This window comes from Ursus arctos, unplaced genomic scaffold (assembly GCF_023065955.2).
Source record: "Ursus arctos isolate Adak ecotype North America unplaced genomic scaffold, UrsArc2.0 scaffold_30, whole genome shotgun sequence".
Classification (NCBI taxonomy): domain Eukaryota; kingdom Metazoa; phylum Chordata; class Mammalia; order Carnivora; family Ursidae; genus Ursus; species Ursus arctos.
In genome coordinates this window covers 6,408,650-6,422,438 of record NW_026622986.1, presented here as the reverse complement: position 1 = coordinate 6,422,438, position 13,789 = coordinate 6,408,650, and the positions used below count along the sequence as shown (strand labels likewise).

Below are 13,789 nucleotides of genomic sequence, written 5' to 3'. Positions count from 1 at the left end.
AGATGTGCCTAGTGTGACTGAGAATGTAGATCTTTAATTTTAATTAGTTTAAATCTAATTAAACTTGTGGCTCCCATATTGGATAGCACAACTCAAGAATTATCAATGATCCAACAGTTATTCAGGACCTGGGAAGGCAGTGAGCTACTCAGAAAAATATATAGGAAATATTTTTGTTGATTAATGACTGGTGTAAGTAAAAATAGACTCCTGGAGAATTACGGGCAAAAATAGTATTTCAACAGTGTTGCTGGATAACATGTAGTGCTTTTTTACAGTAGTAGAATGTCCCTTAATACTGAGTAGAAAGTGTCAATTTCAACCAAGAACACTGAGGAGTTCAAATTAGGCCAGAATTAGGGCAAAGATGAGTAGGATCTGTAGTCCTTGGAAAGCTTGGGCTTTCCTTCCAAAGATAAGGCAAGTCCTTTCCACTTTGAATAATGTTATAAAAATATTATTCTGAAATTGTTTTAAAATGGCAATGAAGACTTTATTCAAGACTACTGCAATAGGGCAGGGAGATTGAACACAACTCCAGATATAGCAAAGAGAGCTGGTGATTTACAGCCAATGAGCAGTGTGTGGAGTCAATATAAAATACAAAAAGAGAAATCAAGCGGAGGAGCATTCCTACTAAATTAGCTGAACAGTATTCTTGCTAAAAGCAGGCCAAGGACAGGGCCAAGGCCTTGTCAAAAAGAGGGCTTAGAGGAACCTAATTATAATTTGCTGGAGGTGTGAGTCTTTCTCAATGTCCTGCTAAAATCAACTTTTTAGCATTGAGAGAAAGATCACTGTTTTTGAAAACCAAAAGTTCTAGATAATATTTTGAAAAATGGCTTGCAATTAATGTAACATATGCTCTAATAACAAGAAATGCATAAAATGAAAGTTTCAGAAATGTTTGTATGTGTGTATATACACATGTTTAATTAAATGAAAGTTACAATTACTTGGTTTATTTTCAGACTACTTTACTATCTGGAACAACTTCGAAACTAAGATCAAAGCCTTTTTGTTGCTGATGTTAAGAAAGGAGCTCTGTGTTGAAGCTCCAGCTTGCTTCTATTTACTAATGTCCCTGTAATATCTTCAGGTGTGGTATAAAAGCAATTAAATGAAATTTGTTCAATGCATGTTTTGAAAATGTCATGTTTATTTAAGTGTCATATTTTTTGCAAATATATTTTGTATGATGTGATAGAAAAATCATCTTCATACATTTCTTATACTTCCAGGTAAAATAATTTAAATTTAGAAAGAAAATATCTTGCTTTATTTTTTTCACATAAAAATGGAAATTCATTGAAGCAGTCAAGAAAGTCTTTATTCTTTATATGCTATCTTGTAAACCTACAAATCATAGTAAGTATTTAGTAAAACTACAAATCATACCACTAGCTGTAGTTGAACAATGAAAGATTTATAAACTCAAAGGACATACTCTGTGTGGAAATGTTAGTGACAAATATCAGGTTAAATTAATGCTGGTATTAAAAGGAATATTGAAAAGAATAAGAAGGAAAAAACTTTTAAATATTGAATGAGTAGTAGTCCAGTATCTTTTTGCAATCTTGTTTTTTTCTTTTGGCCCTGAGATTGATGGTTTGTTGTTGTTGTTATTATTATTATTATTATTTTTTAATGTGCTTCTATTTAAGTGAAGATTTAATTTTTTTAAGATTATTTATTTATTTGAGAGAGAGAGAGAGTGAGCGTGAGCTGGGGGAGTAGCAGAGGGAGAGGGACAAGCAGATGCCATGCCAAGCAGAAAGCCTGAGGCAGTGTTCAATCCCACAACCTTGAGATCATGACCTGAGCTGAAATGAGGAGTTGGAGGCTTAACCGACTGAGCCACCCAGGTGCTCTACTTTATTTATTTTTTAAATATTTTGTCAACTTTTACTATTCCTAAATATTAATTAATATTTTGGTTTCTTATTTACTTGATAATCCAAATGATATGAAATTAATACATTTACATATTAAATTAGATTTTTTTCCAGTATCCAAAATTATTGTATCATTTCAAATGTGCTTATATTGATAAGCTACTGCTTTAGTGGAAAAAGAATCAATAGGTATTTAAATTTCTGTGTTTAAGAATTTGATCTTTCATATACAGTGACTCAATACATAATATACAGTCATTGTAGATTCCAGAGATAGATTCAAAGTGATTTTTTTTGTCACATCTTTGGTGCCTCTCAATGATACACAGACAAATTTTTAAGTCCAATACATATGAACTCCATCAGCTTAGTAATTTGTTTTGAAAAATGTGAGACCTCGGTACAGGAAAATATTTTATATCACTTTATCTACCTATAGAATATATTCCTTTAAACAACCTTAGAGTTTGAAAGATGAGTTGTAACGAATCACATACAGCACACAATTCTACTTCATGTGGAATTCCTTTCACAATTTGATATATAAAGTTTGATCATTTGACCTCTAAAGTACATCTAGTTACAGTGGTCTGTCTCTCTCCCTCTTTCTCTCTCTCTTTGGTAGAAAATTAATTTAATTTTTATTGAAGTATAATTAACATGCAGTGTTATATTAGTTTCAGGTGTACAATATAAAGATATAATAATTCTACTTATTTTTCGGTCCTCATAAAGATAAGTGTACTCTTAATCTGCTTTATTTCACTCATCCCCACACCCAACTTTCCTCTGGCAACCACCACTTTGTTCTCTGTATTTAGGAGTCTGGTTTTTTTGTTTGTCTCCTTTTTTTGTTGTTTATTTGTTTTGTTTATTAAATTCCACATTTGAGTGAAATAATACGGCATTTCCTTTCTCTGACTGACTTATTTCACTTAGCATTATGCCCTATAGATCCATCCATGTTGTTGCAAATGGCAAGATTTCATTCTATTTTATGGCTGAAATATATATATATATACCTCACATCTGCTTTTTTTCTCTTTTTTTTTATTATTCAGTTAGCTTGTGTATTTGAGATTTTTCTAATTTTTTGAGAGATGCTTGTATTGCAATGCACTTCCCTCTTAGGACCACCTTTGCTGTATCCCAAAGGCTTTTTAACAATTGTGTTTTCATTTGCATTTGTTTCCATGAATTTTTTTAACGTCTTCTTCAATTTCCTGGTTGACCCATTCATTCTTTAGTAGGATGCTCTTTAACCTCCAATGTTTGAGTTCCTTCTAAATTTCCTCTTGTGGTTGAGTTCAAGTTTCAAAGAATTGTGGGCTGAAAATATGCAGGGAATAATCTCAATCTTTTGGTTTTGGCTGAGACCTGATTTGTGACCCAGCATGTGGTCTCTTCTGGGGAAGGTTCCATGTGCACTCGAGAAGAATGAATATTCTGTTGTGTTAGGATGGAATGTTCTGTATATGTCTACGAACTCCATCTGGTCCAATGTGTCATTCAAAGCCCTTGTTTCTTTGTTGATATTCTGCTTAGATGACCTGTCCATCGCTGGAGTGGGGTGTTGAAGTCCCCTACTATTATTATACTACTATCTATGTATTTCTTTAATGTGGTTATTAATTGGTTGTTATAACTGCTCCCAAATTAAGGGCATAAATATTTAGAATTGTTCGATCTTTTTGGGTAGATACTTTAAGTATGATACAGTGTCCTTCTTTATCCTGTATTACCATCTTTGTTTTAAAATCTAATTTGTCTGATATAAGGATTGCTACCCCAGCTTTCTTTTGAGGTCCATTAGCATGATAAGTGGTTCTCCACCCCCTCAATTTCAGTCTGGAGGTGTCTTTAGGTCTATAGTGAGTCTCTTGTAGACAGCGTGTGGATGGGTCTTGCTTTTTTATCCAATCTGGTGCCCTATGTCTTTAGATTCGAGCATTTAGCCTATTTACATTCAGAGTAACAACTGAAAAATATGAATTTAGTGCCATTGTATTACCTGTAATGTACTGTTTCTGTAGATTGTCTCTGTTTCTGTCTGGTTTATGTTACTCTTGGGCTCTCTGTTAGCTTCCAGCATCCCTCTTAATATTTCCTGCAGGGCTGGTTTGGTGGTCACATATTCTATCAGTTTCTGTCTGTCCTGGAAGTTCTTTATCTCTCCTTCCATTTTGAATGACAGCCTTGTTGGATAAATTATTCTTGGCTGCATGTTTTTCTCATTTAGCACCCTGAATATATCATGCCAGCCCTTTCTGGCCTGCGAGGTCTCTGCAGATAGGTCTGATGTAAGTTTAATGTTCCTACCTCTCTTGGTTAGGAACTTCTTGTCTTGGGCATCTTTCAGGATTTTCTCTCTATCTCTGAAATTTGCAAGCTTCACTATTATATGTTGGGGTGTTGATCTATTTTTATTGATTTTGGGGGGGTCCTCTCTACCTCTGGAGCATGAATGCCTGTTTCCTTCCCTAGAATAGGGAAATTTTCAGCTATGATTTGCTCAAATACACCTTCTGGCCCTTTCTCTCTCTTTCTCCTAGGCAGCCCAATAATTCTTATGTTGGTACATTTTATAGAATCACTGATTTCTCGAAGCCACTCCTCATGGCCTATTAGTTGTTTTTCTCTCTTTTCTTCAGCTTCTTTCTTTTCCATCAATTTGTCTCCTACATCACTTACTCTCTCTTCTGCCTCATTTACCCTAGCTGTTAGAGCATCCTATTTAGACTACATATTAGAGCATTTTTCGTTTCACCCTGATTAGATTTCATTTCTGCACTAAGAGATTTTTTTAGTGTCTTTTATGCTTTTTTCTTTTTTATGCTTTTTAGTGGGTTTTTTTGTGCTTTTTATGCTTTTTTCAAGTCCCAACTGGTAATTTTATAATTGTTATCCTGAATTCCAGTTCTGACATTTTACTTATGTCCATATCATTTAGATCTGTGGCAGAGAGTATTACATTACCTCTGGTTCTTTCTTTTGTTGTGAATTCCTCCTTCTAGTCATTTCGCCCAGAGAAGAATGGATGAACGAGTGAGCAGAATTAAAAATATCAACCATGACTCAAGCAAAATACACGCTAGACAAATCTGAAGAGGTAAAACACCAAAGAGGAAAAGAAAAAGAAAGAAAAAAAAAAGGTGGAGGGAAGAGAAAATATAATCTAACAGGGTGGAGAAAACAGGCTGATCCAGTTGATTATGAGTGTATTTTGCTCTGTGTGTTAGAAGACACTAATCCCAAAATTGTTTTTTAAAAAAACACAGTACTTATAGATATACAAAAATAAAATTGAATAAAGTAAAAGGAAGCCAAAAATGAAAAATATAGCTATAAAATGTAAATGTAAGAAATGAAAGTTTAAAAAAAAAGACTTTAAGTCTTTTTAAAACAAAGAGTTGATAAAATAAGAAACTATTTGAAAAGGAAAAAAGAAAAAGAAAAGAAATGGAAAATTTAAACTGAAAGATAAATAAATGAATCATGAGGAAAAACCTTGAATTCTATATACTATTTTCCCCTAGCCCTGGAGCTTTAGTCTTGTATGGTCTGTAAATTTGCTATGCACCTGTTCTTCCATTTGGTCTTCTGAGGGTGGGGCCTACTGCACTGCTTCTCAGGTATCTTTGCTTGTTGGAGTTGCACTGCCCCTTGCCAGGGGGCTGGGCTCCGTGTAAGCTGTTCCTCTGTGTGGCTTTCATTCCTTGAAGGCTTTCAGCCTCTTTAGAGGATCAAAATAAAAATGGCTATGCCCCAATCTCCATCCCCAGAGTCAAAAGTTTGTGGTCCTCTCTCTTCAGCACTCCCTCAGGTATAAATGTTCTTCACTTTTGTGTGTACCAAACTCTGCAGACTCCTGCAGTGCATACCCACATCCATCCTCCCGGGGGTAGGCAGAGGGTCTCCTGGTACTGTCCTTTACACGGTTCCTGCCCTGAAAGCTGTTGCCCAGTTGTGCCCACCCCCACCCCGCCCCTCCCAGGGAAAGGCAGAGGGGTCTCAATTTCCTGTCCTTTGCACAGTCCCCACTCAGAGCAGTCACCTGATTGAGCTCTGGCTTCCAGTTCACGGTGAACAAAGCTGAGAGCCCCCTCCCAGCCTCACTGACTGTCACCAGTTTCCCTGCTCTGATGCTTGGGAACTCTACTGGCTCAGCCAGTAGAGTTTCTGTGACTCTGGGGATTCCAAGTACACACTGTCTCACCTAAAATTTTGCCCCTTTTCACCATATGAACCCCTTTCAGGCAGGGATGTCTCTCACTGGAGCAGATTTCTGTGGGTTCCAATTTTGCCCTCTGGGGCTATATCACTTTCCAGTAGCTGGCTTACAGAGGCTCCCTCCCTGTGACATTTATCTTCCAATATATCCCCTCATATTCACTTCTCCACACCTCCCACCTTGTAGAAAGTGGTCACTTTTCTACTTATACTGTTCCAGACATTCTTTTCTTACATCTTAGGTTGAATTCATGGGTGTTCATAATGATTTGATAGTTACCTAGCTAAATTCAAGGGACCAGATGAAATGAGGTTCCCTACTTTTCTGTCATCTTGCCTCCTCCTCCACAACTTTCCTCCTGTTATTGATGCTAGTTTCATATAATTGTAATCAGAAAAGATACTTGATAGGATTTTGACCTCCTTAAATTTTTAAGACTTGTTTTTTGCCCTAACATACAATCTATCTGGAGAATGTTCTATGTGCTCCTGAGAAGAATATGTATTCTGTAAATGTTGGATGGATTGTTCTGTAAAGGTCTTTTAGATCCATTTTGTCTACAGTATTATTCAAGTCCCTATTTCCTTATTAATTTTCTCCCTGGATAAACTATGAATGTAGAGTATTGAAATACCCTACTATAATATTGCCATCTGTACCTTTCTTCAGCTCTGCTAACATTTGCTTTATAAATTTAAGTGTTCCAATGTTTGGTGCATATATATATATTACAACTTTTATATTATCTTGTTTAATTGACCCATTTATCATTGTATGTGACCATCCTTCTCTCTGGCGGCAGGTTCTGACTAAATGTTTATTATAGCTAATGAAAGTATAGAACTTCTTCTGACTTTTTGTTACTATTTGTATGGGATATTACCTTTCCACACCTTCACATTCAGCCTATGTTACTCATTAAAAGCTAAATTGAGTCTCCTGTAGTCAGCATATTATTGGATCCTATTTTTAAAAATCCTTTTAGCCAATCTATGTCTTTGGATGGAGAATTTAATCCATTTATATTTAAAGTTATTATTATTAGGTAAGGACTTATTGCCATTTCATTGTTTTCTAGTTCTTTTTTTCTTTCTTCCTATCTCGCTGTCCTCATTTGTGACTTGCTGATTTTTTTGAAAAAGCATGGTTGGATTCCTTTATCTATCTTTTGCATATTTACTGAGGTTATAAATTTGTAGTTATCATGAGGCTCACATAAAACATCTTATAGTTGTAACAGTCCATTTTAAGGTGGTAACAACTTAACTTTAATTACATACAAAAATTCTGCACTTTTACTTCTCTCCCTAATTAACCTTTTATGCTACTGATGTCACACTTTATGCTCTCGAAATTGTTTATCCATTAACAAATTATTGTAGCTATACTTACATGTAATTCTTTTGTCTTTTAATATTTATAAGATTAAAATTGATTTATACACCATTACAGTAGTAGAGTATATTAAACTTGACTATATAGTTATCTTTACTAGTGAATATTGTACTTTCATATATTTTCATGTTGTTAGTGTCCTTTTCTTTCAATCTGAAGAATTCCCTTTTGCTTTCTTTGTAAGGCTCTACTGGTGATGAAATCCCTCATCTCTTATTTGTCTGGGGATGTCTTTGTCTCTCCTTCATGATTGAAGAACAGCATTGTCATGTATTGCATTTTTGATTAGTAAGATTAATTGACCATATAGTTGTAGGTCCATTCCTGGATTTTGTATTCTGTTCTATTGATCTATGTGTCAGTACCATCCTGTTCTGATTACTACAGTGTGTAACATAGCTTGACGTCCAGAATTGTGATGCCTCCAGTTTTGCTTTTCTTTTTCAAAGTCGCTTTGGCTATTTGGGGTCTTCTGTGGTTCCATGCAGATTTTAGTATTGTTTGTTCTAGCTCTGTGGAAATGCTGATGGTGTTTTGATAGGGATTGCATTAAATGTGTAGATAACTTTGAGTAGTATAGACACTTAACAATATTTGTTCTTCCAATGCATGAGCAAGGTTGTTTTTCCATCTTTGTGTGATCTTCAGTTTCTTTCATAAGTGTACTATAGTTTTCAGAGTACAGATGTTTGACCTCTTTGGTTAGGTTTATTCCTAGGTATCCTGTGGGTTTTGCTGCAATTGTAAATGGGTTCAATTCCTTGATTTCTCTTTCTGCTGCTTCATTGTTGGTATATAGAAATGCGACAGATTTCTGTGTGTTGATTTGGGGTCCTGTGAGTTTATTGAACCTGTGTATCATTTCTATCGACTCTTTGGTGGAGTCTTTTGGGTTTTCTACATAGAGTATCATGTCATCTGCAAATGAAAGTTGACTTCCTCCTTGCTGATTTGGAGGCCCTTTATTTCTTTTTGTTGTCTGATTGCTGAGGCTAGGATTTCCAGTACTATGTTAAATAACAATGCTGGGAGTGCGCATCCCTGTCTTGCTCCTGAAGATAGAGAAAAATCTCTCAATTTTTCTACATTGAGGATGATATTAGCTATGGGTCTTTTGTATATTACTTTAATGATGTTTAGATATGTTCCTCTATTCCTACTTTGTTGAGGGTTTTTATCAAGAATGCTGTATTTTGTCAAATGCTTTTTCTGCATCTATTGAGAAAATCATATGGTTCTTACTCTTTCTTTTATTAATGTGGTATATCTCATTGATTGATTTGCAACTATTTGCAGTCCAGGAATAAATTCCACTTGATCGTAGTGAATGATTCTTTTAAAGTACAGTTGGATTCAATTTGCTAGTATTTTGTTGAGAATTATTGCATCCATGTTCATCATGGATATTGGCCTGTAATTCTCTGTTTTAGTGGAGTCTTTGTCTGGTTTTGGCCTTGTAGAATGAGTTTGGAAATTTTCCATCCATTTGTATTTTTTGGTACAGTTTGAGATGAATAGGTATTAACTCTTCTTTAAATGTTTGGTAGAATTTGCCTTTATGGCCATCTGGCCCTGGATGTTTGTTTGTTGGGAGATTTTTAATTACCAATTCAATTACTTTGTTGGTTATCAGTCTGTCAAATTTTCTATTTCTTTCTGTTTCAGTTTTGGTAGTTTATATATTTCTAGGAAGTTTTCTATTTCTTCCAGATTGCTCAATTTGTTGGCATATAATTTTTCTTTTTTTTTTAAGATTTTATTTATTTATATGACAGAGAGAGAGACAGCCAGCGAGAGAGGGAACACACAAGCAGGGGAGTGGAAGAGGAAGAAGCAGGCTCCCAGCAGGGCAGGGAGCCCAATGCAGGGCTCAATCCCAGGACCCTGGGATCACGCCCTGAGCCAAAGGCAGATGCTTAATGACTGAGCCACCCAGGCACCCTGGCATATAATTTTTCATAATATTCTGTCATAATTGTTTGTATTTCTGTGGTATTGATTGTGGTCTCTCCTCTCTCATTCATGATTTTATTAATTTGGGTCCTTTCTCTTTTCTTTAACCTCCATGTATTTGTTTTTCCAATTTTTTTCTTGTGGTTAACTTCAAGTTTTATAACATTGTGGTCAGAAAATATGCATGGTATGATATCAATCTTTTTGTACTTGTTGAGGCTGATTTGTGACCTAATATGTGATCTCTTCTGGAGTGTGTCCCCTGTGCGCTCAAAAAGAATGTGTACACTACCGCTTTCCTTATTGATTTTCTGCTTAGATTATCTGTCCATTGATGTTAGTGGGGTGCTAAGTTGCCTACTGTTATTGTATTAATATCAATGAGTTCCTTTATATCTGTATTAGTTTATTTATATATTTGGATGCTCCTAAGTTGGGGGCATAAATATTTACAATTGTTAGATCTTCTTTTTGGATAAACCCCTTTATTATGATATAAGTGCCCTTCTTTGTCTCTTGTTACAGACTTTGATTTAAAATTCTGTTTGTCTGATAAAAGTATTGCTACTCTGGCTTTCTTTTTAAATCTATTTGCATGATAAATATTTCTCCATCCCCTCACTTTCAATCTGTAGGTGTCTTTAGGTATAAATGAGTCTCTTGTAGGCAACATATAGATGGCTCTTGCTGTTTTTTTGTTTTTTTTTTAAATCCATTCTGACACCCTATGTCTTTTGATTGGAGCATTTAGTCCATTTACATTCAGAGTAATTATTGATAGAAATCAATTTAGTGTCACTTTATTACTTGTTTTGTCATTCTTTCTGGAGATTTTCTCTGCCTCTTTCTAGTAAAGACTAGGCTTTTGGTCTTTCTTTCCCACTCAAAGAATCCTCTAATATTTCTTACAGGGCTGGTTTAGTGGTCATGAGCTCCTTTAGTTTTTGCCTGTCTGGGAAACTCTTTATCTCTCCCTCTATTCTAAATGACAGCCTTGCTGGATAAACCATTTTTGGCTGCAGATCTTTCCCATTCCTCACATTGAATATATCATGCCACTCTCTTCTGACCTGCCAAGTTTCTGCGGAGATATCTGCTGCTAATTTGTATTCCCTTGTAAGTTAGGGACTCCTTTTCTTTTGCTGAGGATTTTTTATTTATATTTTGCAAATTTAACTATGATGTGTCTTGGTGTTGGCCTCCTTTTGTTGGTTTTGGTGGGAGTTCTTTGTGCCTCCTGGATTTGGATGTCTATTTCCTTCCCCAGATTATGGAAGTTTTCATCTATATTTGTCTCAAATAAACTTTCTGCCCCCTTTTCCACTGCTCTACTGGGACTCCTATGATACCAATGTTATTACACTTTATGGAATCACTGAGTTCCCTAAGCCTATATTCATTATCTAATATTTCTCTTTCCCTCTTCTTTTCTACTTCATTATTTCCCCTAATTTTGTCTTCTATATCACTTATTTATCCCTCTGTTTCTGCCATCTTTATGGTCATTATATCTAGTCAGTTTTTAATCTTAGTTATTGTATTTTTCATTTTGGCCTGACTAGTTTTTAGGTCTTTTGACTCTGTGGTAAGGGACTTCCTGTTGTCTTCTATGCTTTTCTCAAGCCCAGCTAGTATGCTTATGATTGTTGCTTTAAATTCTAGATCAGATATATTACTTGTCTCTGCTCTGATTAGGTCCTTGGCTGTGACCTTTTCTTTTTCTTTCTTTTGGGATGAATTCCTCTGTCTTCTGTCTTCTCTGTATTAGGAAAGACTGTTATGTTTCTTGATCCTGAAGGTAATGGCTTTATTAAGAAGAGGTCATAGCCTATCCAGGACGTGGCCCTTCAGAAAGTGTCTCTGGTATATGCTATGTACACTCTGCTGCTGTGTTTTGGCTGCTCTTTCCCTCAGGTCAGGCCTCTGCAGTTTTCTACAGTGGGGAGTGTGTGGACCTTGGCCAGAGTATGTCAAGTTTTAAACTAGGTGTGCTCTGGTCTGCTTGTTAAGAGACTTGATGCTATTTCCACTAGAATTGAAGCTTTGCCAAACTCTACGGTCAGTAGATGTGGTGCATGTGGGGCATTTGTGCTGGTCTTCTGGAGCAGAGGCTCACTGGTCTGGTTCTCAGGCACAATTACCTGAGAAAAGCAGCACCTACAGAGAGCAGGGGGTGGGGCTTGGCCTCCACCATTGGTGCTGTGCTGCTTACTGAAGTTAATTTATGCTGAGGGGCAGGGGAGAGAAATGGTGCCAGCTCCCTCCATTGTCCCAGGAGAAGGGAATTCACACCTGCCACTGTCCAGGAAGCCCTCCCAGAGGATTGAACAATCTCGCCTCGTGTGTGTCCCAGGCATCCCTCAGATTGCTGCCTTCACCTTATCTGTGTCTGGGCCGTCTGCCCTCCTGATTGCTCAGTCCACCTGTGTTCTATCCCAGGCAGGTCAGCTCGGTTTTCAAACTCCAAACTTTAGGTTCGTGGTGTTGTAGGGACCTGCATTGACCCTCTGGGGGAGGGTCTCGCCATGCTGGGACTGATGCAGGTTTGTCCCAGAAGGGCAATTGCACCAAAGTGCAAGGGCATGGAGTTTGGAATAAAGTGAAACAAAGAGCCAGTCTCCATGTTATCCACCGCAGCAGGTGTCTCTGCACCCATGTTGAGGCGTGGGAGAGGATAATGGCACCTGCTGACTCTTTTGTCCCCAGAGAGACAATGCTACCTTTCCCAGATGTGCTCCAGGAAGTGGGAATTGTCTCAATCAGAATGTCCCAGGGGATCCTCATATCACTCCGTCTGCTCCCAGGCCTCTTCGCTCCTCCACAGGAGCACTGCAGCACACTCAGGGCTCTACATTGGCCATGCTGTGGACCTCTACAACTCCGTCTTTGAGCCCCATTGGGTGTAAAAACTCACAAAAATCAGCAGCTTTTGTTTTCCCAGTCATGTCGTTGGAGAAGTGTTTTCCCCTGCGCACTCCTCTCTCTCTTTCTCTCTCACTCTCTTTCCTCTCTCTCCTTTCTCCATAACCAAGTCTCCCTCCATGCATCCATGATCCATTTCTCCCCCAAATTACATCTCCATACCTCCTACCTTCCACAATGAGGCCTCTTTTCTCCCTCTAGTTTGCACTTTGTTCTGTCAGTCCGCGGATTGATTTCTTGGGTATTCAGAATGATTTGATATTTATGTAGCTGTGTTTAAGGGATGAGGCAAGCCTAGGATTCTCCTACTACTCTGCCATCTTAAGTCCTACTCCAGTGTCTATTTAATTGAAGGAGCAAACACCACTTTCAATATTTACAACATGGTTTTGGCAGGCAAAAACCTTTTGTTGGGTCCCAGAGTGATGGAATTTGCTCTGGGATTGCAGTTGAGTGTGCTTAGAGGCAGATCACATGGCTACTGCTAGGTATATGAGCAGGCATGTCTCCCAACATGTTCCTGGGCAAGCGGAACCAATCCTAAACTTCAGCCAAGAGGGGTTGTAGCCAGAGAACAGACTGATACCGGAGTCCACAGCCAGACTAAGTTTGGAGGGCCTGTTACCCACAGCTTAGACAGATGTGACACCTCCTGGTTTGATTGGTGAATGTTGCTGGTTTCAGAACCAAAACCAAAGAAAGCCAAAGCCAAGTCCATAGGATACAGAACTGCTTCCAGGTCTGTAGCAGAGACCAGAGTTGGCAAAATTCCCATTTGGGTGCAGATCTGCCTTCTCAAAATGGCCCTTCTTGTTCTTGGGCTCTACCAGGTTTCCACAAGCTCCTACCAGGACTCCACAAAGGCGTGAATAGCTGCAAAGTATTTTTGTTGTGTAGGGTTACAGATGGAAGGCCTTCTATTCTGCTACTTTGATGACATCACACTTTGGAAGTTTTAAAACATCTATTGAGATTATAAAAATCTCCATTTGTTGATTAAAATGTTGGATTTAACTACTAGATCTTCTGAATATTCTTGCATTCTTCTTGCATCTATATGGGTTTTGTTTTCTTTTGTTTTTGGTCAAACTTTGTTTATCCTCTTAAGTGTGTCCCTTTTGAACAACCCATTTTGATACAGCTATTTTACTCCAATTACAATTTTTGTAGTAGCTATTAGATCAGAGCTTATTTCTTTATTATTTCTTATATATTATATTCTATTTTCTGTTATCATTTTTTTTATTTTCTAGAGTCAGTTCATTTCTGCCTTATGCATGACTCTCTTAATGTCGTGATTGTCTCTCTTAATTGGCCTGAGTAAGTATTTCTGAGGGATGCACTATAGTCTGAAGCTTTTCTGTCTAATCTTCCTTCCTCCTTTCCTTTATTG

General features: G+C 37.2%; 1 protein-coding gene across 1 annotated transcript in view; it reads left to right on the top strand.

Moving 5' to 3' along the window:
* LOC125282787 (uncharacterized) overlaps positions 1-13,265 on the top strand; it is an 85,672-nt gene extending 72,407 nt beyond the window's left edge. Inside the window, exon 7 of the mRNA XM_057304642.1 lies at positions 13,081-13,265. Within this exon, the coding sequence (XP_057160625.1) occupies positions 13,081-13,265 (185 nt within the window). The remainder of the gene's footprint in view (positions 1-13,080) is intronic.
* Positions 13,266-13,789: the final 524 nt, after the last annotated feature.